The 25858-nt window shown below is 44.5% G+C and overlaps 2 protein-coding genes and 1 long non-coding RNA gene across 5 annotated transcripts in view; 1 reads left to right on the top strand and 2 right to left on the bottom strand.

Annotated features, from left to right (window-relative positions):
- Positions 1-6683, bottom strand: part of EPHX1 (epoxide hydrolase 1) — a 31116-nt gene extending 24433 nt beyond the window's left edge. Inside the window, exon 1 of one of the 3 annotated variants that reach the window (XM_064709490.1) lies at positions 5487-6683. In XM_064709490.1, coding sequence (XP_064565560.1) covers positions 5487-5520 — 34 coding nt within the window. In that variant the 5' untranslated portion in view covers positions 5521-6683. Of the gene's footprint in view, positions 1-867; positions 888-1247; positions 1268-5486 lie in introns of those variants that run through there. The other 2 variants (XM_064709494.1, XM_064709495.1) reach the window with 2 other exon arrangements.
- A 1897-nt stretch (positions 6684-8580) lies between these two features.
- Positions 8581-14282, bottom strand: SRP9 (signal recognition particle 9). The gene is made up of 3 exons (XM_064709489.1): positions 14124-14282; positions 11553-11621; positions 8581-10276 (listed from the first exon to the last, which is right to left on the bottom strand). The coding sequence occupies exons 1-3, from the start codon at positions 14280-14282 to the stop codon at positions 10157-10159; spliced, it is 348 nt and encodes a 115-aa protein (XP_064565559.1). The 3' UTR covers positions 8581-10156.
- An 86-nt stretch (positions 14283-14368) lies between these two features.
- On the top strand, positions 14369-15778 carry LOC135446060 (uncharacterized). Its single transcript, XR_010439656.1, has 3 exons — positions 14369-14499; positions 15100-15136; positions 15644-15778. It is a non-coding gene; the product is annotated as an uncharacterized LOC135446060 (long non-coding RNA).
- Positions 15779-25858: the final 10080 nt, after the last annotated feature.

The raw sequence follows: 25858 nt of genomic DNA, 5'->3' as shown, positions 1-25858 counted from the left end.
AAATTAAGCAATGCATTTGGACATGGTATGTTTGAACTCCTGGGCAATCAAAATCCCAGCTGAATTCTGACAAACTAAACCCAGCTTGAGCAGAGTACATAATTTCCTTAGTCTTTGCAGATTGCTCAGTTATGCAACAAAATATGGGCATTAAACTTACAAGGTTTTCTTCTCATGCCTAAAACGCTTGTTCAGCAAAGGGAATTATGCATAAAGTACTCAATCAAATCATCCTCAGGTCTGGCAAAATTATCCATAAATAAATAAAACCTCAATTTCATATCCCCATTTAGAAATAAGCAAATAAACCAAAACGAAACCATTTACATGCCAATAGTTAAAGGCCCTTACTTTAACTAAACAGGGAAACCTGGCCACGCTCCCGAGGAACGCTAAATAAAATTGTTATTTCCATAGCAATTTTATGGAAATAACAATTTTATGGAGAGTTTAATAATAAAATAAAATAATTTTAATGTTTTATGGAAAACACAAAAAATTATGTTTTATATATATGTTCTATATATATGTTACATATATATATAACATGTGTATATGTGTATATGTGTATATATATACATATATAGACACATACACATATGTTATATAGAACATATATATATGTTCTATATATATGTTCTATATATGTTACATATATAGAACATATTTTTTATGTTTTTATTTATAAAAAAATAAAACTTTAAAAAATGTTTTTATTCCATAAGCACTGGTAAATTTTTTATGGTTTTTATTTATAAAAAATAAAACTTTAAAAAAATGTTTTTATTCCATAAAAAAATAAAACTTTTTTTTTAAATGTTTTTATTCCATTACCTTTTTTAGTTTCAATGTTTTATTCCAACTTACCTCTGGCTCCAGCTGTTGGGGATGCCACACACGCTCCCCTACCAGGAATACAGATTAGGACCTTCCTGTTCCCGAAATCAGCACAGAGCCCCCAGCAGTCCCAGCGCTTTATCCACACTGGAACAATTCCCATTGTCAGGAATCCTTGGAGCAGCAGCAGAGCCCTGCGCACTCTTAAGATCCCTGGCATTTACGGACCTTCGGTTCAGCGCCCGAAGCGGGCTGGGGCACACGGAATGGATGGATGGAAAATCGCTTTCCTTTAGCGCATGGTGAGCCAAAGTTCCTCTCCCCGCCGCTCGCATCCCTCCAGGAACTTCCCAAACCCATCCCGGACCGCGCCCGCTCCATCCCGGACCGCGCCCGCCGCTCGCTCTCACCTGCCGGGCCGGAGCGGGCACCGAGCCCCCCGAGCCCCCCGAGCCTCCGGGGCCGTGTCCCCGCTCCGCAGCCGCCGGGAGATGTCGTTCTGTCCGGGCACAGAGGCTCCGGAGCACCGCAGGTTTGTCCCCGCAGCGTCCCGGGCTGCGAACGCCGCCTGGGAGATGCCCTGCGGGATTTGGGCAGAGCCAGGAGCTGCTGGGAGCTGGGATCCGCCTGTCGGAACTCAGGACATCCCTCTGGCTGTCCTGGACTAACAATCTCCCTGCCAGGGACTCAGAAACCCAGGCACAGAGCCCAAGGTGCCTGCGGTTTTATGACCCATGGAGCAAACTACCAACCTTATATGAAGATCTGCAAGCCACGACAGTTTAAGTAGAATGATAGCGAATTTATCACAGGGTGAAAAAATAGATTTTTTGGGGTTTTTAGAATGGGGGTTCAGGGGGCAAGATGGAGGAATCTGGGCGTGTCCAGCCCTTCTCCTTCTTCTTCTTCTTGGCCTCCATCTCTGCTGTGATGTTGGCACTTTTGGATTGGTTTAGAGGAGAAGCTCACTGTCTAACATAGGTGATAGGTATTGGAAAGTAATTGTAAATATTGTATATGTAGTTTTTAGTATAAAGACATAACAACCCCCCAGGGGCAGGCAGAGTGCCTTGTTGAACAGACCTTGGCAGGACAGGAGAAAATATTTTATAGATAAGATACAATAAACAACCTTGAGACAGAGAACTGAAGAGCTCAGGTGGCAGAACTTGAGAGAAAGACAGACTGTGCTTGACAGAAGGAAAATGCTGAAAATGCATCTAACTTGGATTTTCGTGTGTTGTCGTTCTCTGAAGCTGTGCTCTCTCCAAGGCCTGTCTTGCAAACTTGGGCAGAGAGAGCTAAACAAGCCTCAGAAGGTCAAGTTGTAGCAGCTCATCCCACCAGGAAAAACAAAACAAGCAAACAATAAACTCCTTATAATTTCTGGGGTTTTACCATTCTGTCTCAGTTTTCAGCTATTACTTCACTCCTAAGATCCAATCCTCTTTTTCCATCACCTCCCCGCCACCTCAGCTCCTGTTTGGACTGTTGGGCTCTTGACAGACAGACAGACCTGTGATCACAGATGAAGATTCCTTTCACATCTTTCAACCTCTTCAGCCCAACCATCACAGTCTGCTCAAGCAGTCCTTTGCCCAGAGCCTTTGGGGTAGCTCTCATTCTCTTTTGTTTTGAGCAGCAATAGTACCTAAATCAAAAACCAGTCTTCTTTAACGACATGTCCCTAAACTGTTCTGTAAGTAAGTTTTGTCCTTTTTCGTAGTTTTCTCCTTCCACACCAAATGTGCTGGCTGAGTTCTACCCTTTTGTGGCATCTATCTTCACAAACTACTCTGTACTATTTTTCTTGAGACACCAAAAACATTAGGAGCAGTCCACCTTTCTTCTGTAGGACTACATAGATTTCACTTACATACAAACAAGACTGTGCTGAATTTCATAGTAAACATAACTTCTATGGGATGAAAGTTAAAAATGCAACTGTGTTGTGTGCCAGGGTCACAACCCTTTATTACAGCTTCCACACAGACACTTGGCACTGTTTAACCCCAGCTGGCAGCCAAGCACCACAGTCACTCACTCACTCCCCCACCAGCAGGATCAGGGTGAGATTCAGAGGAGTACAAGTCAGAAAACTCATGGATAGAAATAAAGACATTTTAAGAGGTAAAGCAAATGATGCACATGCAAGAAAAGCAAACCAAGGAATGAATTCCCAGCTTCCCATGGGCAGGCAGGTGTTCAGGCATCTCCTGGAAGGAAAGGCTCCATCCCACAGAGCAGTTACTGGGGGATCAGTGACTCCAGCATCCCCCCTCCCTTCCTGCTCCTCCCCAGCTCTACCTGCTGGCCAGGATTCCCTGGAGTGGGATGTCCCTTGGATCAGGGGGTCAGCTGGGCATCTCTGACCCCTCCCAGCCTCTCCCTGCTGGGTGGGCGAGGAGCAGGAGAGGCCCTGAGGATGTGTGCAAGCACTGCCCAACCACAGCAAAAACATCTCTCTGCTATCAGCACTGCTTCCAGCACAAACCCAAACCACAGCCCCACACCAGGCACTGTACAGAAAATTACCCCAGCCAAAGCCAGCACAATGGCTATTTTAACTAATGAAAATTTGCATTTTTTCCTGTTTGGCTATTTTTTTAAATTGCATTTTTTCTGTTTGGCTATTTTAACTAATGAAGATTTGCAATCTTCTCTGTCCTCTATTTCTGATAAGAAATAATAAACACTTGAGTCCGAACATGAAACTACCTTCTCAAGCGCCTTCAATAGAGAAACCAGGAGCCCTCAGCTGACCTTTTGTGACCATCTCAGCACACCAACCAGCTGGAACACCACACCAGCAGCTCTCCAGAACATCAAGGGGTTTTCTGATGCTCTGGTGAATGGGAACAGCTCAGCTGAGGCTCAGACCCGCTGGAATCAGCGCTAGGGGCAAGGGGGACCAGCAGCCAAGGCTCTGTGGAATCCCAGCCTGCACATTCATGGCACCACCAACATCTGTGGAGGGTCAGGAGCTCTTTGCAGAGCAGCTGTTTGCTCAAACCACGGCTGCTTTTTTTGCAGGGTTTTACTCACGGGTCACCCGGCTCTGCTGTGTGAGCAAGCACAGAAGGTTTGCCTCTGGGCACAAACCAACAATCCCTGATGAAATTTGTTTATTCCTTTGGTTCCTGACCTCAGCTACATGGGAGCACTGCCACAGAAAAATGTGTTTTTTAAAAAACCCACCTATAGTAACGTAGGGAGTCCCTGATGTAGGGAATGATTGGTATCTGACTCCATCGATTCAGAATGTTCAATAATTGCTTTATTAAACTTTTATTTATACTATTTATACTATACTATATTAAAGAGCTGCTATACTATAAAGAATGCTAAAGAAAACTCCTGACTGTCTCCAGACAGACAGGACACAGCTTTTTCCAATTGGTTAAGGAAACAAAACAATCTTCAGCAGAATCCAATTGACAAATCACTTCAGGTAAACAATCTTCCTAACACATTCCACATGTGCAAAAACAACAGGAGCAGCAAGTAGAGATGAGAATTGTTTTCTCTTTCTTCTACCTGTGCTTCTCCAGGAAAAAAGAGCCGACACCTAGATTATTTTCCCTTTTAATCCAACAACTGATCCCAAAGAGCCCACAATGCAGACTTTTCTGAGAGTGAGAATAATGTCTCTCACTGTCTATGACTGAAAGGTCAGTTTGCCTCCCACCCCCAAATTCAAAAATCTATTTTTTTGAGGCAACTTAAAGCAAGACCCCGGATTTCACAGGACGTGTCTGAGGCATTGGTTCATCCCCTGCCTGGCTGACTCCTTCCCGAGCAGACGCCTTTGCAGAGCAGCATTTGGAGCCGCACTCGCTTTGCCAGGGCTCATTTGTCAGCGCCCGGGGCGAGCCTTTCATCTCCCGGGCACACAATGCCAGCAGGGCTGCAGCGGAGGTGGCTGCATTTACATGCATGAGCAGCCCAGTTAAAATGCATATTTCAGCTGCCTGAGCTCTCCTTTGCTCACTACCAGCCAGCACAGCCACCCAGGAGGTGTGCAGAGAGCTCAAGCCCCTCTCCAAGGAGCCAGTCCTTGGAATCTTGCTGTAAACACAGCCTGTAGCTCAGGAAGGTTCTCAGTAAAGGCAGGACAATGCAGATCAGTCCTTTCATACACAGAAGAACATGTCTTCTAGACATAAAAAGAACCCAACAAGCTCACACAGCTTCCAAGGAAATAATAAAAAACCAAACCAATCTATCCCAGATCTCACGGTATGACTGATGTCTTAAGTTCTAAAAAAATTACCAAGAATTGCCACCAAAAAGGCAGCAAAAGAATGTGAGCACAAAACCAAAACTTGCTAAACAAAGCAAAATATCTTCAGAGCTGGTCTTGATATAAATGGAAAACACTTTCATAAATACCAGCACTACAATTTAAGAGAAACTCTATACTCTTGGTTTTGTAATCCAAATATTCCCAACAGCCAGGAACTGTCTGTTTGAGGAGTCATAATGGGTCCAGCACACTGGCTCCTGCTGGAAGACCAGAGCACTCAGGGATGGCACCCAGGGCTTAAAATGCTTTTAGAATAGCAGAGAGTAATTGCTTTCCCATCACAGGGCTCCAGGAACACACCCCTACAACCACCTTGGCACAGTGTAGGAACATAAGGACTCACCTTCACCAGGAACAAAGCTCATGTTCCACAGCATGGGCCTGGGCTTGCAGGAAGGCAGTTAACTCTGCTATCGTGCCATGACCATGGTTTTATTTGCTCAGTTCCCACAGATCTCAGTGTTACATGGTCCAGTTCAAGCCCACTTTCTCCCAAGAGCATTTATTCTGCTGGAGCTGGTACTGGGCACGCACACATTTTGCATAACAAGCAGGGGTTAACAAACTAGCACGCTTTGCATTCTGCTGAGTAACTAATCTGCTGCTAAAATACATTTAAGCATCATTCTCGTCTCAAAAATAACATTTCTGCAGACTAAAAAGCCCACATCTGTCTCCAGCCTGTAGTGACTCACACACTTCAGCCCAGCATCAGGGTGGGGAGGTTTATCTGAAAGCCAGCCTGAAGAGTCCACTTAGACTAAAGATCTGCTTATGTGAAAGTAATGAGAGATGAAAGGCATGTTTTTATGTCATCCCCAGCAATAAAGACAATTCAACCGTTGCTTGTATTTAAATACCAGTCCTCGAACTGCCAAAGCTCTTTTTAACAGATAATATCTTTATAAACAAAAGTTGTGTTGAGTCACACAGCATCTACCCTTAAAGTAGTATTGGTATTTCAGAGGATACACCCCCATGTCTTGAAAAGCAAATCACTATTAACACAAGCAAGGAATTAGATGTAGTTCTTCACAGACTAGTCTCTCCTAAAAAAAAAATAAAAGTGAAGCTCCTTTAAGACAGTTATCTAACAAAAGGACTCCTTGGATTTATTTGATCACAACAGCTTTGCATCAGTCAATTGGAAGGTCCCTCAGCACACAGCACTGTACAAGGAATACCAGTTTCCAACTAAGCTCTTCTCCCTAAGGACACCCACTAATGCTCACAGAATCTTCAAGGGTCTGGACTTGTGCATAATCTGCAGCCTAGGTAATAAATTTACAGAAAAAAACCCATTTATTCTCTCTGTACTTCCATTTCAGATCCAAACTTCATTGAAGAGGTGTTACAGAGTAATTCCTGTGAGAGTTTTGTGCTGCCCCAGGCCAGCAGTGAGAAAGCACCGGTGGGTAAGGTTACTGTGGTTCCATCCTTCTTCCAGGTGATCAAAGTGAGGAGATTCATCCTCCCTAGAGCAGAATGGACACCTAAGAATGTCACTGTTATATTTCCTGAAAAATCCCTTTGCCAGGATTTCTTCTTCTGGGAAGCTGAGAAGCTCAGAGAAAAAGGAAAAAAAAATTATCCCATTTACTTCTCCCTGATTTGCTGCTTTGGAATGTGGTTTGGAGATTGTTTATCCAACATGTGAATTGTTTTTACTTAATGACCAAGCAAGGTCCAGCAGTGTCAGGACTATCTTGTTAAACCTTCTGTAAATATCCTTTCTCTATTTGTTAGTATAATTTTAATATAGCATTCTTTAATATAAAATCATAAAATAGCCTTCTAAGAACATGGAGTCAGATTCTCAATTCCTCCTTTGTCCTGGAGACCCAGCAAATACCACAGAAGAACATCTAAAATTGACTTAATCCTTTAAGACCAGCCTACAGTAACAAGTGATCATCCCAGTCCTACTGACAGAAAACAGTTTCCTCACATTTGTTCCAGCAAAATGCTGAGTGTTACCCACTTTTATACTGTGTGAAGAAACTTACTGAGATGAAACATAATTCTTTTGACAAGTTAAAACATTTTTAAAAGCACCTGCTTGGCTTTGGCTCCATTTCCCATTTTGACAGACTCCAGCACAAAAGCATCCAGTTTTCCAGAACAAACCTGTCACTCCTAGAAGTTAGGTCAGGACTTTAATAGGAAAGCCTTTTTCAAAAGGCTCTCTAAAACAAAGACCTGTGATTAAACTTCTCATTTCTCACTTCTCCAGATAATTTAAAAATCTTCCTGCACTCCAGAATACCCTTCCACAATGCATTACATATGCAGCAGCTCAGGGTTCAAACCCCTAATATTGGAAACAGAAGTGGTTGCATGTAAGTAGTTGAATATAAGAGAGAGCTCAGATATGAAGTGCTTTGCACAAAGAATTGAAATCAAGATGCTCAGGGAACCCAGCAGGTGAGAACCCCAGAGAAACAGAATAAATTCCATGGGTAAACTAACCCAAGTTCTTGGAGCAATAACAAGGCCCCTATCTTTTTATTAAACTGCTCTCACTAAACAGAACAATTACTGAAGATAACTAACAGGCAGCAACAAAACTGGCTGTAGCAGGGAAAAGCATCCTATCTTTTTCATCATTCCATTTTTGCAAGGGTCACCTGTCTGTCACTGCACAGGCTGCCCATGTGTCCTGCCTGACTGCAGCCTGAAACTGGAACAGCTCCTGGCTGAGAGCAGCAGTCCCTGGCAGGCTGGGCTGCCCAGTGCAGATTCAGGGACTGTGAGCTCCCCTTTGCTGCAGCAGCCACAATACACTGATTTTTAATCACAAAGCAGAGGAGACACTCGAGGAGCTGGCAACATGATGGACCAGCTCAGGGGATGTTTATTAGGGATGGGATCAGTGTACATAAGCACACAAACTCTCAGCAAGAGCATAGGCAGGAAAGAGACAGAGCTTGGATTCAGAGCTTCTCTACTGCCCCATGGACACAGTATGGAAGTGGCTGAAATTCCAGGACTAAGTTATGAAGCATTTCTATTTTTCTGAACAAGTTTCCATACCATTTAATTTTCTTAAGCAGCAGCCTTGTAATATTTTCTTTGGCATTCTGGCTACACAGAACCACTCTAGTGTTTTCTGAGTATATGGAGAACAAGCTTAACAACACATCACTCTTACAAAAGTGGCAATAGTATTTCCCCAGGGTTTTGGGGAAATAATTTCTGAATTTAGAGAAGTAGAAATGTATTCCCTTGCCTGTTTTGCCTGAAAGCTGCTGCTCTAACATACAGTGCTGTAATTGCTCCTCCTCTAAAACCTGCTGGGGTGTAAAGCTGAAGCCTTTCAGCCACTTGCTACACCCAGTGTCTCTACTACTTTATTGAAAATATTAGCAAAGTTATTTGGAGCACCAAAGAAAAATTTCAGTATTACAGTATCTCATGAAAGCTTAACAATGAACAAGTCCAGCCTTCTCTCTGGCTTTATTTATATTTCAAAAGCCAATACAAAAATGTTACACACATACCAGTCACTGTTGCACACCAGAATTTTGAGCAGTCACCAGGAATTTAGTGCTGCAGTATTTTCCAACAACGTGCAACATTCTATGTTCAGTTGCAAGGGTACTCTAATGCAATATTCAAGCCTGGTGGGTTTTCTCCAAGCTTTTGGCAAATGTGGAAAGTCCACTGCTTCCCAGTAGCTCCATTATTTTTATGTAAGTGACAGCAGGTAGCTACCTAAATAGGTTGTTTTGTTATATAAAAATGCCACTACAAGTATGGTCCTGCTTTACTTTTGTGGCTTGGTTTAACCCCAAAAAAATCAGTTCTGAAAGCACCTAGTTATACCAATAGCCTAATTACATGAAAATGTTCCTCTGTTTTCAAGTATGCAAGACCTAGTTAAAGCAAGTATCAATTTTAGCTACTGGGTTTTCAAACAAAAAGCTTTTTTACAAGAGACAATTAAAGCTTCCATCAGCCTACCAGAGGTTACTGTGAGAAACACATCTAAGCTACAGGAGCATTGGTCTATTTCTGACAGTGGTATTTAAGTATTTATTAAGGTGTTTGCATCCATTTATCCATTTGGCTGACATCCACCTGCCACATGTAACATTTGCAATTGCAGTTAACAAGCTGCTGGAGTAAGGAATCTGGGTACTGTTCAGCTGGATATTTTCTATTAGCATAACAGGCAAGAGCTTCTAGAATTTGTCTTGCTGATATACTTCAACTCTGCCTGAAGCAAGGTTGGGGAAACAAACCCCTGCTAGTACAAAATAGTTCAAGTATGTAAAAAAGCCACTGACTGTTTTTTAGTAACAGTATTTGCACAAGCAAAAAAAAAACCTCCCAGTTTCTCACAAATCTCTAGGAATATTCAAGTGAAGTTCTGTTTTAATGTTTGAGATACAGAAGTTTAATCACTTAGCCAATAAAAGAGTTCTGCAAACTGCATTATGGATAATGTTGCACATCTTATGACTGAGTGCTGCCAGCGACAGAGGTAATACAAATTGGCAATTTCAACATTTCAGTTCAGAAAACATCTGTTATTCTAAACCCAACAGATTTATATAATGTATGTAAGTATTTATTAAACCCAGCCACCATGCTACAGTATCTGATTAATAAACCCTCTCATTTTGAGAATACACCAGCATAAGGTATGAACACAATGAAATCTATATTAAATTTTACAGTAACTTTCCAGAAGTATGCCTGTGGCCTAGCAAATTTGCATTAACATACTGTAGATTTAAAATATTTACTTGTCTTCTTAGCATACCTAACGTGTAAGAATAGTTGCTTAATACCCAAAAATAAATATAAGCTTTCAATTGAAAGCACTTATTCTCCTAGATTCCCAAAGTGGAGTCTGAGGGGTGAAAATGCTTCAGACTTGCCATCAGTCCACTTCAGTACATAAAAGCATCTCCTGCCCCAGTTGTTTTTTTTTTTTTTTTTTGTTGCAATCCCAAAGATTTGTTTCCAGTGAAATATGAGCAGAGCAGTGATTTTCTTGGCAGCCCTTCAGTCTGTTTCCATGGCAGCACTGCGGGACTCCTTGGCCACCATGAGTCGCATGAGCTGACTGTGGAATTTCTCAATCTTCTTCACGTCTTGTGCCTGGTCTGTTCTGTACAGCAAACACTGCAAGACAAAGTTGCTGATATCAGATCTCACTTCTGCTGCTTTTTATCTTGTTTGTAGCTGCTATGTATTCATTTGTGCTTGGAGCACACAAAACAAGGAGAGCATTGAAGTGTTCAGCAGTTACCAGGAGGCAGCACCAACACATCCACCCTGCTTCAGAGCACAAACATTATCTGTGTTTGCTTTTAAGCTTCTCCCTAATGCTCATGACTCCCATATTGAAAACAGGGAAACTCAGAATTTATCCTAGTTTCTTCTAGCTCCAAAAAGCTGTTGAAACTTGGGTTTTAAAGCTGCTCTTTTTTTGTGTTGTCTAAACATAGAAGCAGATTTTAAACCTGAAGTTACTTGCCAATTCTTTATATTCTGAAAGCAAGCTTATATTGCCTTTCATAGTCCTTCATGTTACACTGCCAGGGACATAAAATTCAGTATTTCCCATTGAAGGGGTTCTCCTATCCCAAGCAAAACCTGTTTTTCCAAGACAGTCCTAAATAGGGAACACAGAATCTGATTAAAATAAACACCCAAACAAACAAAACCCCCAATCACTAAAACAACCCAACCAAAATCCTGAAACCAGTCCCCATTTCACCCCACCTGGTGTAACATCCTTCTCTGACTGAAAGCAGGTAAGGTAGCCTATACCCCAGAAGAGTTTATGTTTGTGAATCACCTGACTCCAACTTCCCCAGAGGAGATTTCCACAAAATAACCCTTAAATTCTCCATTATCAGTGCCCCACACCCAACAGCTCACCCATGTCAAGCCCCACTGCCCTATCAAGAAGTGCCTTTACTGGAGTTTCACATCCATTCCAGGCACTTGACATTCCAATGCCAGACTACTTTTCCTGGAAAGAAAAATCTGACTCTTTTCCAAGTCTGAAGGCAAGAGAAGGGCAGAATACTGTGTCTGGACTGCAGAATACCAGAACAGCCTGGGCTGCAGCAAAACAACTCCTTAGCTGTAACACTGCTGTCACTCAGCCTCCTAATCACAAAGAGGGAACTTCGCCTATGGCTGGAAGATTTCACCACTCTGAGCAGGTAAAAAAGACCCACTCACACCAGTAAACACCAGTTTGAAAATGCTCCTGGACTGGTCAGTGTCAATGCAGGCACAGCTACGAGGGAAGGCTGAATACAAGGTTTTAGAGAACTGTCAGGCACTCTCAAGGCAGTGTGCAAGAGCTCCCAAGGTGACTGACAGCAAAACTGAAGTCTGTGAGTGGCACAAGCAGCTCTGCAAGGGGAATGTGCTCTGTACTTACAGCCACATCATCTGTCACCTTGATACAGAGGTTCCCATCACAGTGTCGGTATTTGAGGACAACACGGACCTGAAATGAAAAACATTTTAGGAATTAGCACTGACAGATAACAATTCTCAGCATGTATTGAAGGGAGTGTGCCCACACTCAGACTACCCTTGACCATGATTATGTTCTGCTCCATGTTTTCAGCCCCTGTGGCAGTCCCCAGCTCTGGTGCTGTGGGAGCTGTAAATAATCCCACAGTCAGGGTGGTGTGGAAGTTGACCCACCACATTTCCCTGCCTTACAATCCAGGCTGGTTTTTCCAGCAGCATCAGCAAGGTTAACACTGGGCATGTTCAAAACCCCTGCAAATTCAGCAACAACAGCTGCAGAGACCCTGAGACAGGCAGGACAAACCATGAGAGTCGTGTTGAGAAGAGACATCCCTGGCTGCGTGTCACACCCCAGAAAAACCAACTGCAGGCCTGTGTTTGTAGGCTTGAAACACTTCAGAAAAGAGCAGCTCCACATGAAGACTGGAAAGGGATCAGCTGAGTGGGGCAGGCTCAACATCACCACTTTTTCTGCTGTGGTAATCATCACAGCTCTAACCCACCCTGCCCTTCTGGACCCTCAAATCACCAAAGTTCTCAAAGCCACACTGGTAAAAATCCACATCCTCGGTGGCTGAGCATTAAGGGGTTCCTCCTGAGCAGTTTGCAGCCTCAGCTAACATCAGAAACAAAGCAGGGTGGCCTTTGAGAGCATTCTGAACTCACACTGCAAACAGTTTTCATTGTGCTAATGGTCAATAGTGATTTGTCAACAACCTCCTTGCTACAAATACATTTTGGAATTCCTGCTCCAGAGCGGCTCTCATCACAGACTGACCCTTTCTGTTTGCCAAACTGCCACCTCCTGAGCAGTGCAGGAGCACAGCTCTCTGCTGAGCAGCCCCAAAAGCACAGGAGAGGCTGCCACAGGCAGCAGAACATGCTCAGTGTATCAATAACCTGCTGGAACACACTCAATCTATCAATAACCTGCTCCTGCCAAGGCAGAACCACTCAGTACCAGGCTGCAGAACACACATCCATCTCCCACAGCTCTTCCTTCAGCTTCCCAGCAAGCCCAATTACAAAATTCCTGGGGCTATTTCTCTGTCAAATTAAAGGAGGGTACTTGTGCTATGACAACAGGGCCTATATAAACCCCTCTGTAACCAAATTTACTGCCATGGATGGGAAGAGATTTCCTTTAAGGAAAGGGGAAGAGCAACTCCCAGCTGCAATGACATCCATTCTTTCATTTAATTCAATGTCACAGAGCCTAGGAAGGCCACACTGGGCAATTTTATCATCAGCAGCAATCACATATGGTGTCTCTGTGCTAATTAAAAGGCAGAGCTAATCTGCTTTAAATAATTAGGTTTAATTTAATCTTCTGAAGGTTTCTCTAATTCCCCTATTTTTGGTGAAGAACACTAGGCCTTTTTTACTCAAGATTTCTCAGGTGTGAGTTTCACATCACATTCTTGTGATGCTTTTTAGGTGAACTACAATGCTTTTCCTGAAGACTAGGATTAATTTTAGTATTTGCATTAAAAAAAGTGACCAGAAAGAGGAAACAGCCAAAACCCAAGAAGTTAAGTCCTTGAGGAGTTATTCTTTAGGATGCAAACACCTTCCAGTCTGAAACATCACTGCAGGCAACAATGCAACATATTGACCTTATGAAAGGACAAACTCAAATAATATAGGTCTTAAATGCTATAAACTGATAAAATAAGCTTATAGTTGGTACGTCAGCAGAACTCTTAACCTCGGTTTCCAACACACAGGTATGAGCTCAATGACTTTGAAGCTCAGCCCCTGAGGTTCATCCCAGCTGCCAATAACACCGCCTGTAACACCGTTCCCTAGGGATGCTCTTGGGGCTGTAAATGAGAGTTTCCTCCCGTTCCATAGAAAAGGATGGTCCAATAACCTTCCTCGCAGGTGCTTTTCCCCTGTGTTCGACACTGCTGAGGCCACAGTGCCAGTGCTGTGTCCAGTTCTGGGCTGTCGCTTCGGGAAGGACACGGAGGAGCAGGGCAATGGGGCTGGGGTTGTTCAGCCTGGGTAAAGGAGGCTCAGGAATGACCTTATCTCTCCCTAAACTCCCTGACAGCACGGTGCAACCTCCACACAGCCCTAAGGTGTGCTAGGAGGGGCTTAGGGCGGGGATTAGAATAAATTTCTTCATATAAAGGGTGATTAAACATCGGAAAGGGCTGCCTAGAGAGGCGGTGGAGGCACCATCCCCGGAAGCGTTCCAAAAATAAGCAGACGTGGCACTCAGGGTTATCCATGGTCTACTTAATATGGCTGATTCGGCCATAGGTTGGACTCGACGATCTCAGAAGTCTTTTCCAAGCTAAATGATTGAGACTCTGCGATTCTTGCCTCCCCCGTGGAGCCACCAGCGATCCCCCCAGCCCGACACCGCCCGCCGCCCCCGCCGGGCTGCGCGCAGCCGGAGCCGCCTCCAGATCGCCGCTCCCATGGCCGGGCCGCGAACCCTCCCCTCCTGGCCGGGCTATCCCACCTTCATGGGGTCGGCGAGGTAGAGCTTCTCGGCGGCACGGGTGAACTCCTCCCAGGCCTGGAAGTGCGGCATGACCGGGCCCGCTCGGCTCCCCGCGGCCGCGGCAAGATGGCACCGGAGGCGGGCGGGCGGCAGCGCGGATGAGTCGGCGCCTCCCATTGGCCCGCGGCTCAGCGCCGCCCAATCGCGGCGCGCGTAACTCCGCGCTCCCGCCACAGCGACCCCTGCAGGCTTGGCGGGGAGGCGGCAGCAGGCGCGGGGAGAGGCGCCCGGTGGCGGCCCGGGCTGAGGACGGAGGGTGACGGGTTCGAGCCCCGCCGCTGGCGGACCGCCCACCCGCCCGAGGCCGGCATCCTGCGGGGCTCTGCCAGGCCAGGTACGGGCTCTCTCCGTGATAACTTCACTTTCTGAGGCCGCTGGGAGTCGGGTGGGCCAGCAAGGTGCCTTGGGGGTCCGGCGGGAGGTGAGGCCCGTGCACCTGAGGTGTTGTGTTTGCGCCGCCGGCCCTCACGGATGGAGCGATTCCTGGGTTTTGCCAGGCTGGAAAAGCTGCGTGAGGGTGGAGTTTGGCTTCGTGTGGAACAAAAGGGTGTGTGGGAGCTCCTTGCTGCCTTCCCTGGTCTGCCTTGCTGAGTGGTGCTGAGGCATCGCTAAACTAAAGCTGAATGGCATGGAATAAAATGATGGAATGTTGGGGAAGTCTGCTCTTCAGTCGTCTGTGTGTGTGTGTGTGTGTAAAGCTTTTACGTAAAGCTGACTTAAAAATCCCCATTAAAAAGGAAATAAGCGAGGAAAAAAAGATCTGAGATTTCTGTTGGTATGTTTTTAAATCCCATTGCCTGCAATGATTTTTGTGCCTTCATAGAACAAAGCCTGTGCCAGAGACGGAGCTGAGCTGTGCTCGTGTCACACGGCTTGTGCTGCTGCAGTAACAATAAACACATAAAACTTGCAGTCTCTATTCTCTGTTTCACAGGGATTCACTGAAAACCCAAAAGCTCCTGATAATGCAGGTAATTCAGATAATTCCTGATAATTCACTGAAAACCCCAAAAACTCCAAATTTTTCTGAACAACTCGAAACTCACCGGTGTGGCCAAACAAATAAACCAAAAGGTTTAGGGCAGATCTGCATTTGAGGGGACAAATTATGCAGGCTGTGGCAGTCTCCACTAGCAACATGGGGAAACACTATAGCTGCAGGCTTTTTTTTTTTGCCACAAAAGGCACAATACGTGCAAGAGAGAATGAAGAAATGTGGCTTAGAAATAAAAGGGTGGATGGGGAGGTAAGGGGAGAAAAACTAGAATGAAATTCCCTGAGTCAGTAAAGCAGAAAATAATTGTTACTGTGGGGATCTACTCTGAAAAAGTCTACAGTGATTAGGCTGGCAAACTTCATAAATTGTGACTTGTGGGTGTTATGTGGTCTAAACAATTCTGCTAAAGGGCTTTGCACCAATGAGTGGTGGCTGTGGAGGGTGGAAAGATTTAAGGATTTTTTTCTTTTTTTCTTTCTAGAGCTGCTCACAGGGTTTAGGCACTGATGTGTCACAGAACCCAGCTTCAGATCTATAAGAGTTGCCTTTCAGAGATGTTGAGAATCAACAGATTATCAGGTGATAGGTATATAGGCAGAGCCTAAAGCAATCATGCCAAACACAGAACATAACCTGGACAGAATGGTTCTCTAGTCTCCTTAAGTTTGGGTAGCTATTTATAACAGCAGAGCAGGAATTGCATTTGGTAGTGTTGTACAGACATGTAGGGGATGTAAACACGTGGAAAGGAAAGGTGTGGGGAGCACAAACCCTGTAACACACATTTTACAGAGCCATCATTCACCAAATTTGGGTTCAGGTCTTCAAGTGGGACATGGGTGCACCTTCTGAAAGAGCCTCAGTAAAAAACCCCATTGTAGTAATTTTTTTTTTCCCCATAACCTAGATGATTCCCAGGATCCATTTTAGGATGCAGCTTCTAAAACTGTTCTATAGGCACAATTTTGGAGGTGACAAACTGCAGCAGCCAGGACAAAGAGCAGAGAGGGATTTCATAACTGGCCTTGCCTCTGAGGGAGATGGGATGTGTCACAATGACAGTTCCACACAGCCTGGTACACAGCTCTGCATAACCTGCTCCTGGCTGCACATCTTCAGGGTTTTGTCATCCCTGCCACTGCCACCACCACCTATGGCCCCACATTGTGCTGCCACAGCTGTTTGTGACTCTGCACTGGGGATGGAACCAATGCTGGCATCAGAAGCAGCACCGTTTTTAGCAACACTTTTTTTTTTTACCGAGATCAGTTCGGTTTTCTAGTTTAATCTGTGCATTTGGTAATGCTGTTGTGCTGGCACAGCTGTTGAAAATGTACCTTTTTTTTGGTGGCAAGACAAAATATGGGAATTCCTACTGGTTCTGCTGGATTGCCACCAAAAATGAGGGGCTGGATATGAACCACCCCCCTCTCTCAGTTGCCCTGAAAGCAGGGCCAGTTGCTGAACTCTCCACAATTAAGAAGAGAAGCTATTTCTGAGCCCCAGGGAATGTCTGATACCTGTTGTTAGTGCACTGCTGTGCTCTGTTGTTCTCCTTTTTGCCTGGAGAACAGAACATTTTCTTGACATGTTTGGAAAGTCAGTCAGACCACTGCAGCTATTCAGCTGTAAGTTGTATTTGATGTATGTCCAAAACTGTATTTTTCAAGTGAGTTCCAGTGAGTGCAGTAATAGTAGAAATCCTTCAATGGGCTTTTTGTTTGGTGAAATAAAATGAGCAGTTGTTTATCACTGTGTGGAGTGTTTGGTATGCAGCCAATAATAATTTAGTAGTTAGTAAGAATTCTGCTAAAACATACATACTTATCTTGCTTTCTTTGCTTGAGTTTCTGCTTTCTGCCATGCAAGAAATCATTCCAACGGTCTTAACAGCCCATTCCATCCCTTGCAAATGAAATGTGGAATGTGTAAAACCCCATTTACCCTTTCCTCAGTCTCTCTGTATATCCTTGCTGTATTCCCTAGACCACCTTAGATAATGTCTTTTTTTTTTTTTTGCTTGGGTTTAAGGCCATAAAAAGCCATGAAGCAATAATGTAAGTACTCGTGTGATGAAGACTTTTCATGTGGGTTTTCCTCAGGCCTTTTCCCCTCATCCAACCTGTATGTACATGATTAATTATCTCTCTTTGATCAAGCTCCTACACGCATTGCCACTGCAAGTTCTGCTTCGTAAAGCTGTGTTCAGGCATCTGGGTTGTGCTTGGTGCTCTCTTCAGGTTTTCATCTGGTGTCCTCCTTTGCATTAATGACAAACTGAAATAAAATCATGGAGAAAGTACTGCATTAGAGCTTAAAAGATCTTAAAATATCATCCATGGAGATCTTACAACTCCTGCAAAGTTCATGGAAGCTGCAGCTGCTTAGCATCACTCAGGGTCAGACATTTGGTTTCCTGTTCTTCACATTAATGCTTTTATTCTATCAAAAGCAGGTGCCATATTATTTTTTTTTTCTTTTTTGGTAAAACTATTTTTCTCTCCTGGATCAGGAATTCAGATAAGAGTATTAAATTCATTAAAATAGTTATCAGTCACCATGACATACTACTGGTGGGTAAAACAAGCTGGTCTTCCCAGCTAAAGGAAGCTTTGTGTAGAACACTGTGCTTTATCATGCTAAATTGTGGATTAGATGGGAAACAATGGAGCAAACCGATCTCAGTTATGCTGCTCTAAATCCAGAGTCATTCCATTTATTTCATTGGATTTTAAATTTTTTTTTGGGATCTGTAACAGTATAATTAAGAGCAGACTTTGGTGCCGGGATGATAATCCTGTTCTTGGACCGGGAGCAACAGAAAGTCAGCGCAGTAATTCAAGTCTGAGAGAGTGCTAATGAGGAGTTGGTTACAAGGCAATTATTACTGCCAAGAGTGCTTAATGCTTAAAGGAGATACAGTTGCTTCTTTCAAAATAGCTCCAACCCAGCCCTTAGCAAAGTGAAGGAGAATCCCAGGCATTGTGATTATACATTCCATTCTTGTGTGTGTACGGTCTAAAGCAGCCTGGGATTTGTACTGATGCAGACTTTAATCACGCGGGGCTATTTTTTTTTTTTCCTTTGAAAGGGCGTTTATGTGCATAGGGATGCAGATAAATCTTGAATACACCGAGATTCGAGGTCTTGACTTCTCGCTGGCTCCGGAGTCTCCGTGCCCATGAGAACCGAGGCTGCAGCGGGAAGCAGTTGGTGCTGCCGGATGGGTTCTGACACGCCGCTCTGAGCCGCAGGTTTCGCTCCCCAGCTCCCCAAGGAGCACAAAGCACGCGGCTCCCTTTTAGGGGTTTGATGTTTTACGCAGCTTGGCTGAAGGTTTTGCCAGGTTGAGCCGTACACAGGTAATTACATCGATGCCAGTTTATTCTGTTGGACACGAGCGTCTTACAGAGCGATTCAGGCTCGTATTGTCTTAGCAGGATAATTAAATATTGGTGACACTTGGTGGTTCAAAGAGAATTCACGGCAGTTATATGGGCAGCAGGATTCCAGGGTTCTGTCCTGGTGCCTGTCACAGCTTCAGGGCAGGGTAAAACCGGGATGCCTGTTGATAAAAACGAGAGCAGGCTCCTGGTACTAAAGTGATTTCAGTGTTTATTATAAAAAAGAAAGGCCTAAAGCAATGGGGCCCGGGCCGAGCAGGAGCGCTCCCATCGAGGATGCTGCGGTGCCAGCCCTGGGGCTGCTCAGCAGCGATGGCACAGGTGGAGCTGCACAATTCAGTGGGTCAGAAGTCCCTTTTTATCCTGTTTTTGTCCCTTTGGATTGGTTTCTTTTTGGATCCTTCATTTGCATGAAGGTTTAGGGCGCTTGATTGGCCCATTGTTTTGCTTGGGGGTTGGTGCACTTTACTGAGGTGTGTTATGGTATCTTGAGTACCCTATTTCTTACAACTACCCTTTGAACCCCTTTTACAAAATAACAACCAAACTAACAGTACATGCTTAACGAATTAGCAACTATTTTACAAGAGTTTCTAACCTATTTTTGACACCTGTCACTATCCTCATTCCTTCTCCTGTGAAAGGAGCACACTCCAAACATGGCCCTGATCAGGGCACACCGTGATCTACACTTGCCAGACACTTGAGCAATGACCTTGCCCAAGGCAGCATTGTTTCCTAATTTGCTTGAACATCAGAAAAGACAATGCCATTTAATATGGTTTAATCTCACTTTGTTGGGGAATGTATGGATGTGGATGGCAACAGCCATTGCTCTGGCCAGAGAGTCATCCCTTCCTATGGCCGTGTTCTGTCCTGAACAGAAGCTGCCCTTTCATTTTTGGGTGCTGTTCTGACAGTGTTCTTGTTAAGCTGCTCAGTTTTGATAGCTGGAAAGATTCATCCCTTCCTGTGAAGTGGTCACTCCAGTTCCTTCAGCATAACAAGGCATTCAAATGGATGTGCTGTCATGCAGGAGACATATGTTAGAGAGCAGCCTCTGTGCTGTCACCACGCTGGCTGCTGAGATTTGAGAATGAAGTAGCAGCCCTCGTGATGGCCTTCAGGGAGAAGAGGAGCACATCTGGTAGCCAGCTCATGAACCAGCATTTGAGGCACTCTGGGAGCAGACAGACAGTCTCAGCATTAACTGCTCATAGATTTTGTATCACCATTACGTGAAGTTTCTGAGCCTGCTTAAGATGGGCTTAGATCATCTGCTGGCACAAGCTGCAAGCACATTGATTTCTTACATTAATCTTTAAGCAGCAAAGCTTTTTATTTGATAGGCATGACTTAAGGCTGGTTTACCTGTGCTGTTCATGCTGCCTGGCTGACGTAATTGAGTACAAAGCACCCGAAGAGGCAGGAGAGATTAGATGCTTACAGTGATACCTTCCCAAATCCTCTGGAGCTGTGTGACTGCAGCTGGGCTGGAAGGGCTTTCCGAATTTTTTAACCTGACTTCTAATTCTGAGCTACATGTCTGAGCCTGGATCAGATGGAAATTGCCTCCTCCTCCTCAGTTCAGCCTGCAGAAAGGGAGACAGAGCAGCTGTGATGCTCAGGCCTGAACTTTCCTGGCAGGTGAACCCTGCCAGCTTCTTGCTCAAGTGAGAGTAACAGGCTTCCCTTTCCCCCTGTGCTGGGGGAAATATTAATTCACTATTTGCAAAGAAAATCCATGCCTGTCCCTGAATCTGCAGAGCCTCATTTGAGTGGACTCTTGATTTAGCTGTGGTTCCTGCTACTTTTTCACTGCCTTTTCCTGGGAGTGAATGCCCTCTCAGGATGTGTTTGCAGAAATGCATGTGTAAGTACCCCTCAACCCACTTCAATCAAACTGGGCTAGCAAAAACCTCCTACTTAATCCATTTCAGTCTGGCCCAGGGTGACTGAGGCAGCTGAGGGGGTGTCCACAGGAGCCTGCTCTGCAGGCAGATCTCAGGAGGTGGGAATTTCCACAAGAAGTAGGACGGGCTGAGCAGGGGGAGAGGATCTGAATCAGCAGCTTCTCCCATCCCCTGGGCTCCAGCACAGGGCCCTGCTGGGCAGCCTGGCTGGCATTGCTGTTTCCCCATTTACCCCTTCCCACACTTACAGCAGCTGTGGCCAAGAATGCCCAGCAGAATAAAAACCCTGCAAGCTCCTCAAGCTCCCCTGTTCAAGTCTTTGTCCTTGGTCGAGGGCTGGTGAGGGTGGAGGCCCAAATTATGGTCAAATTAGCATCAAAATGGATGCTTGACATTTGTGTTGCCAGTTCCTGGAAGAACTGCAAGCACACACATTACATTCCTTGGATGTCTGCAGTATGGCAGCTTCTTCTAGGAGGTGTTTGATCCAGAGCTTGTGCAGTACTGGGCTCACAGACCCACATAAAGCAACACAAGAGCTGGGATCAGTGCTGGGAAGGGCTTCCTTATTTCCACCATACTGCTGCTGTTAGGACCCTTGTCATGGAGGTTGCAAAGATTTACCTGTCTCTTTAGTTGGCTTGGGTCTGCAGAGGAATTTTAACCTCAAAATCTCTAAGGTTATTGTTTTCAACAGATTTGGATTAGATTAAAAATATGAAAGGAGACCTAGGTGGTGTTTGGGAGTGGGGGCAGGGAGAATATCTGCATAAATTCCATGCCATGGCTGTAATTTCGTGTTGAAGGGATAGCTCCTAACAAGATTTACAATGTGCCCTAACCATTGCATTCGTGCTGAGGTGTTTTCCTCTCTCCATTAGCAACTTTTACTGATCTCATTTTTTTTAATGAGTAGTGAGTAAGTCAGAGGTTGAAGTGATCTCCCTCCCTCAGGAATTACTGACAAAGTTCCCCTTTCTTTTAGATGAGGCAGAAGTGTGGAGGTCGCACTGATAGCAGAAACATTTATGCAAGGGATGTGAATGAGGAGGAAATACTCACTGCTCTCACTCCTTTAGGGCCTGGAGAAAGATGATGAGCCCTCAGGCAATTCCCAGCCTGCTGCTGATCCTCCTGCTTTGTCTCCCTGCCTCTGACCCACTCCTGGCTGGGAGGGACAGGAACTGGGAATGGGAGCTGCATGCTTTCTGATGAATCTGTACAAAAGATTCAGCCAATCTGTGTCCCCTTTATGCAGCACAAAGGGATGAGGCAGGGCAGTGCAGTTGCTCATACATATTTCAAATATATTTTCCTTTTTTTTTTTTTTTTTCCTTAGGGTTGTTTTCACTTTTAGTTTAAAACAGGGCAAAACTGGCAGTCCTAAAGCAAGCTCCTCTTCTATATATTATATCCTCTTCTATATAGTTTATTCTTGTTGATTTAAAAACAAGAATCATGAGAAAGATTTGCCAGTGTAGCATTTGCTATGCAACATCTACATGCAGCTGCTTTGAACTAAATTCCCAGCAGAAGTGAAAGGATTTTGAGGCTTCCAGATCTTAGCAGACTACTGGTTTTTTGCAGACAGAAATCTGTATCATATGTACTTCTCCAGAGATCCCTCCCAGCCAGCTAGGACTGTACTATCCTTTTTCTACCCCACTGAGGCACATTATCAGCTTTTGGGAGGGGATCCTTCTGGACCTGGAAAGTTAATTAGTTTTGGTTGCAAATGTCTGCCACTGACGTGACTGATTACTTTTTGGAGGGAAGGAAAACTCTTGTCACTAAAGCTGAAAACAGCAAAAGCCTGGAATTTGTATATATTTTGGTGCTTATTTCTCTTCTGTGGGTCAGCACTCTTCTCCATATGCGGGGAACATTTTTCAACTGTTCTATTTCAGTTCTGGAATTGTAAGTTAAATGATAAATCTAATTACATAACAAGAATATGATCAGGAGTATTTGAAGGCCATTTGCAAATCAAATGCTGGTAATTTCAGGTAAGATATTCTTGCCCTACTTTCCTCCAGCCTGGCCAGTTTCACACAAGCTGAGAATCCATTGACTGATAGATTTTTTTTTTAAGGAAATGAAACCATGATCTAATGCAGGGCCAGAGCAGTAGACAAGTGGTTTGCTGTTTGCACATTTAAGGTAACTAACTCAATGAAGGGGGTGCAGGTTGCCTTAAGGTGAGGATGTCACCTGTGTCCCCTCAGGAACCTCCTCACTCCTTGGTGGCAATGACAACTTCAGCAAGAGGATGCTTTCCTCCTTAGGAGCAGCATCAGTTGGACGTCCCATAAATCTTATTAGGTATTCTGTTCATTCTTCAGAGAAGTATCATGAGGGTTAATTATTTCTCTGCTGTGACTCAGACAGTGATTTTGTGCCAGAGGATTCTGGCAGTGAGTGTAATCCTGGTGATACCCTGAGTGAAGAAACCATTGTTAGCAAGGTTGATGAGGAAGCGCTAATGGAAGCTGAACCAGAGCCTGATATAGAAACTGAGAGACCCAAGGCAAACAAAGGAAAGAGGTTGGAAACCTCAGCAGATCTGACAAAAAATAACTCTTTGTCTTCCAAAGTCAGGCTGCAGAGTGTCTCTCCTGCGGCTGAGCTGTGCTGGAGGGAGGAAGGGAGGAGCTGTGCTGCTCGAGTCCTGGTGCCTGGCATTCCCCAGGGAAGATGTGCAGCAAGGAGCAGGTTTCAAACAGAGTGTCTCCTCTGTAAAACTGGGTTGCCAGATGGGGGCTGAGGGCCTCGCTCTGCCCAGGCTCCAGCAAGGCAGTGCTCCAGAGCCAGTTGGCACTGTGAATTATAAATACATTGGCCATGTTACTCTATTTAGGACCAGTGCTCTGGAGTTAGATGAGTGCATGAATAAAACATATTTTCCACGCTGCTTTTCTCTCTCTCAGTATTTTATAAACTCGTGATAAAGACTGGGGATATTTACCTGCTTATGACTGTGCTGAGGAGGGCAGAAGGGCTCCTTGCATGAGCACACAGACCTAAGCACAACTTAGTCCTTTAAGATTTTCCCTTGTCCCAAAGAGATTATTTTCCTCTCCTGGTCTCGTGTGGTTTCCAAGGCCCGGTTTAAACACATACAATGACATAGGATAGATAGCTATTTTCCATACATGGCCTTGTATGGTTGTTCAGCAGGAAGCTTTCATTGCTTTAAGACAGCACTGAAAAGTGTTCTGTTCTGCTCTCTGGAAGAGAAGCAGGCAGGATTATCTTGGGCCACATCTTTCTTCTATTAGTGAAATGGTGAAACCAGACATCTGAGTTAAGTCTGACCTTAGCCTGTGGTTCCTGACAATCCCACAGCTTTCAGTTGTCCCTATTCCCTGTTCATATGCAGCATTCTTCAGTCCCCCTGGCAATCTGCATTCTTTCTCCTGGTATCTTGGGCCCTTGGGAGATCACAGCCTTGCCTTGGTTTCTTTGTTGCCACTCCAGTAATTCACTGCCTTAGTCTGGATCCCTCTGCTGAGCAGGCTTGAAGGTGTTCATGGTCTTCTCTGACATTTCTTGATGCTGTTTAACCTATACAGTGTTCCTTCAACCTGCATCCTTCCTGGGTGCCTCCAGAAGCAGCACAGCAGGCTCCAACATTTCCTGACTCTGTGCCCCCTTATAGCAACCAGCAACTTACACATTTGTCATTCAGCTCACAATCTGCTTCACTCTTTCTGGCACCTTGCAGTTGCTCTCTCATTCCCTAACATGCTACAGCCTTCTTCAGGCTTAGCAGCTGCTCCAAGAAGGTTCCTAAGGCTGAGGAGCTTTTTGCTGAAAGCATTTTCCAGATTCTCCCTTATGCTCTCTAGCAATGAATTTATTTTTTTTCTATTTTGTGATATGATGTGTTTTCCTTGGCGTATTTCTAATTGTTCTTCATTTTACTTTATTGATCACTGATGTCCAGCATCATGTGTTATTCACCATAAAATAGGGACACTCTGACTGTGCTATTTCAAACATCCTTGTAGCTCTACCCAGCAGCTGTGGCCCTTCTAGATGTGATGGCATTCAGTAACATTCCTTCCTGTTGGCTGACTGTCTTTTGTCCCCAGCTTTTCTCTGGCTTTCCCCATCACCCTGAGGCTTGCAGCTCACACCACTGCCAGGCCTTCTCAGACAGCTCTGCCATGAGGATGTGTCCTCTGGTTTTCTGTATCACCCTGGGATGTTTCTTGACATACATATCTTGTTCAGCTTCCCTTATGTCCCACAGCACTACCCAGGCTTTTCCTACATCCTCAGCAACTTTCATGGTGCTCTGATGTCCCCTGGCTGTTATCTGCCTCCCTTTGATCTTTCCCAGCTGAATCTCAGCACTCTCTTAATATCCCTCAATATATCCTCTATCATCTTCACAGACACCTCTGGCTTGCTAATGGTTATTTCCACATTCTTTTTTAAGTTGGACTCAAAACAGTTGCACTCCTCTACAAACAGTTTGCAATCATACAGCCAAAAATGACCTTTTGGTAAAACTGTAGTTCAAGCATTCCTTTAGTTTCTCTGACAGCATTTTCTTTAGGGAAATACAGAGCTGCCCTAAAGAATTTTGGGAGCAGGAGATTGTCACTGCACTTGCAGGAATGTACAGGAGCAGTCTGAGGCTCTTTTACCAAAGGACTAAAGTAAGGTCAGGATTATACCATGGTGAGCTTGCCCTGTGTGTAAAGACCCTGCAGCACTCTTGAGAATTTGATCCATAGCTTCCATAAGGAGAAGCAGTGCCTTTGCTTCACTTTGATAGAATCCATATCACTGTTCAATGCAAATTCACCTGGTAATGTTAGCAATGGACTTGAAATGTTTGGGTTCTGTGGAGGATTAAACTGTGGCTATTCTTACATTAGACATCTTTACTCATAATGACTAATAAGAAAATCCTGGGTTGGACATGAGGAAGCAATTTTTACTTGCTTGCTTGCAGGTCCCAAAACCTGCTTGATGTTTAAAGTTTTCAAACAGAAAAAAGAAACAGATGCTGAAGTTTATGAAGCTGTAGAATCTGCTTTATTCTTGTAACACCTCTTGAAAATAAACAAGCATGAAAAAATACAGATTACATTGCTCATTAGCTATTTATGTTGCACCATCATCAATCACCTGGTATAATGTAAGCCAACAGCATCCATTCTACATGGATCCATTATAGAGTGAATATTTCTCCTTCAAAAAAATTCCAGTGCTCAAGCATGTTTGTATACTTTCACTCTTTCCTTGTCCCCAGTGCTTTGATTGCAGTAAGAATCCTAAAATACTTTTGTTCTTGTTGTCCTGCACCTATTCCTGGTCTCCACTGACAAAAATTACAGAAAAACCCATGTGATATAAATCACACTG

The sequence above is a fragment of the Zonotrichia leucophrys genome, chromosome 3 (genome assembly GCF_028769735.1).
Source record: "Zonotrichia leucophrys gambelii isolate GWCS_2022_RI chromosome 3, RI_Zleu_2.0, whole genome shotgun sequence".
Taxonomy (NCBI): Eukaryota; Metazoa; Chordata; class Aves; order Passeriformes; family Passerellidae; genus Zonotrichia; species Zonotrichia leucophrys.
The sequence above is the reverse complement of the archived record's forward strand: the minus strand, read 5'-3'. Positions and strand labels throughout refer to the sequence as shown.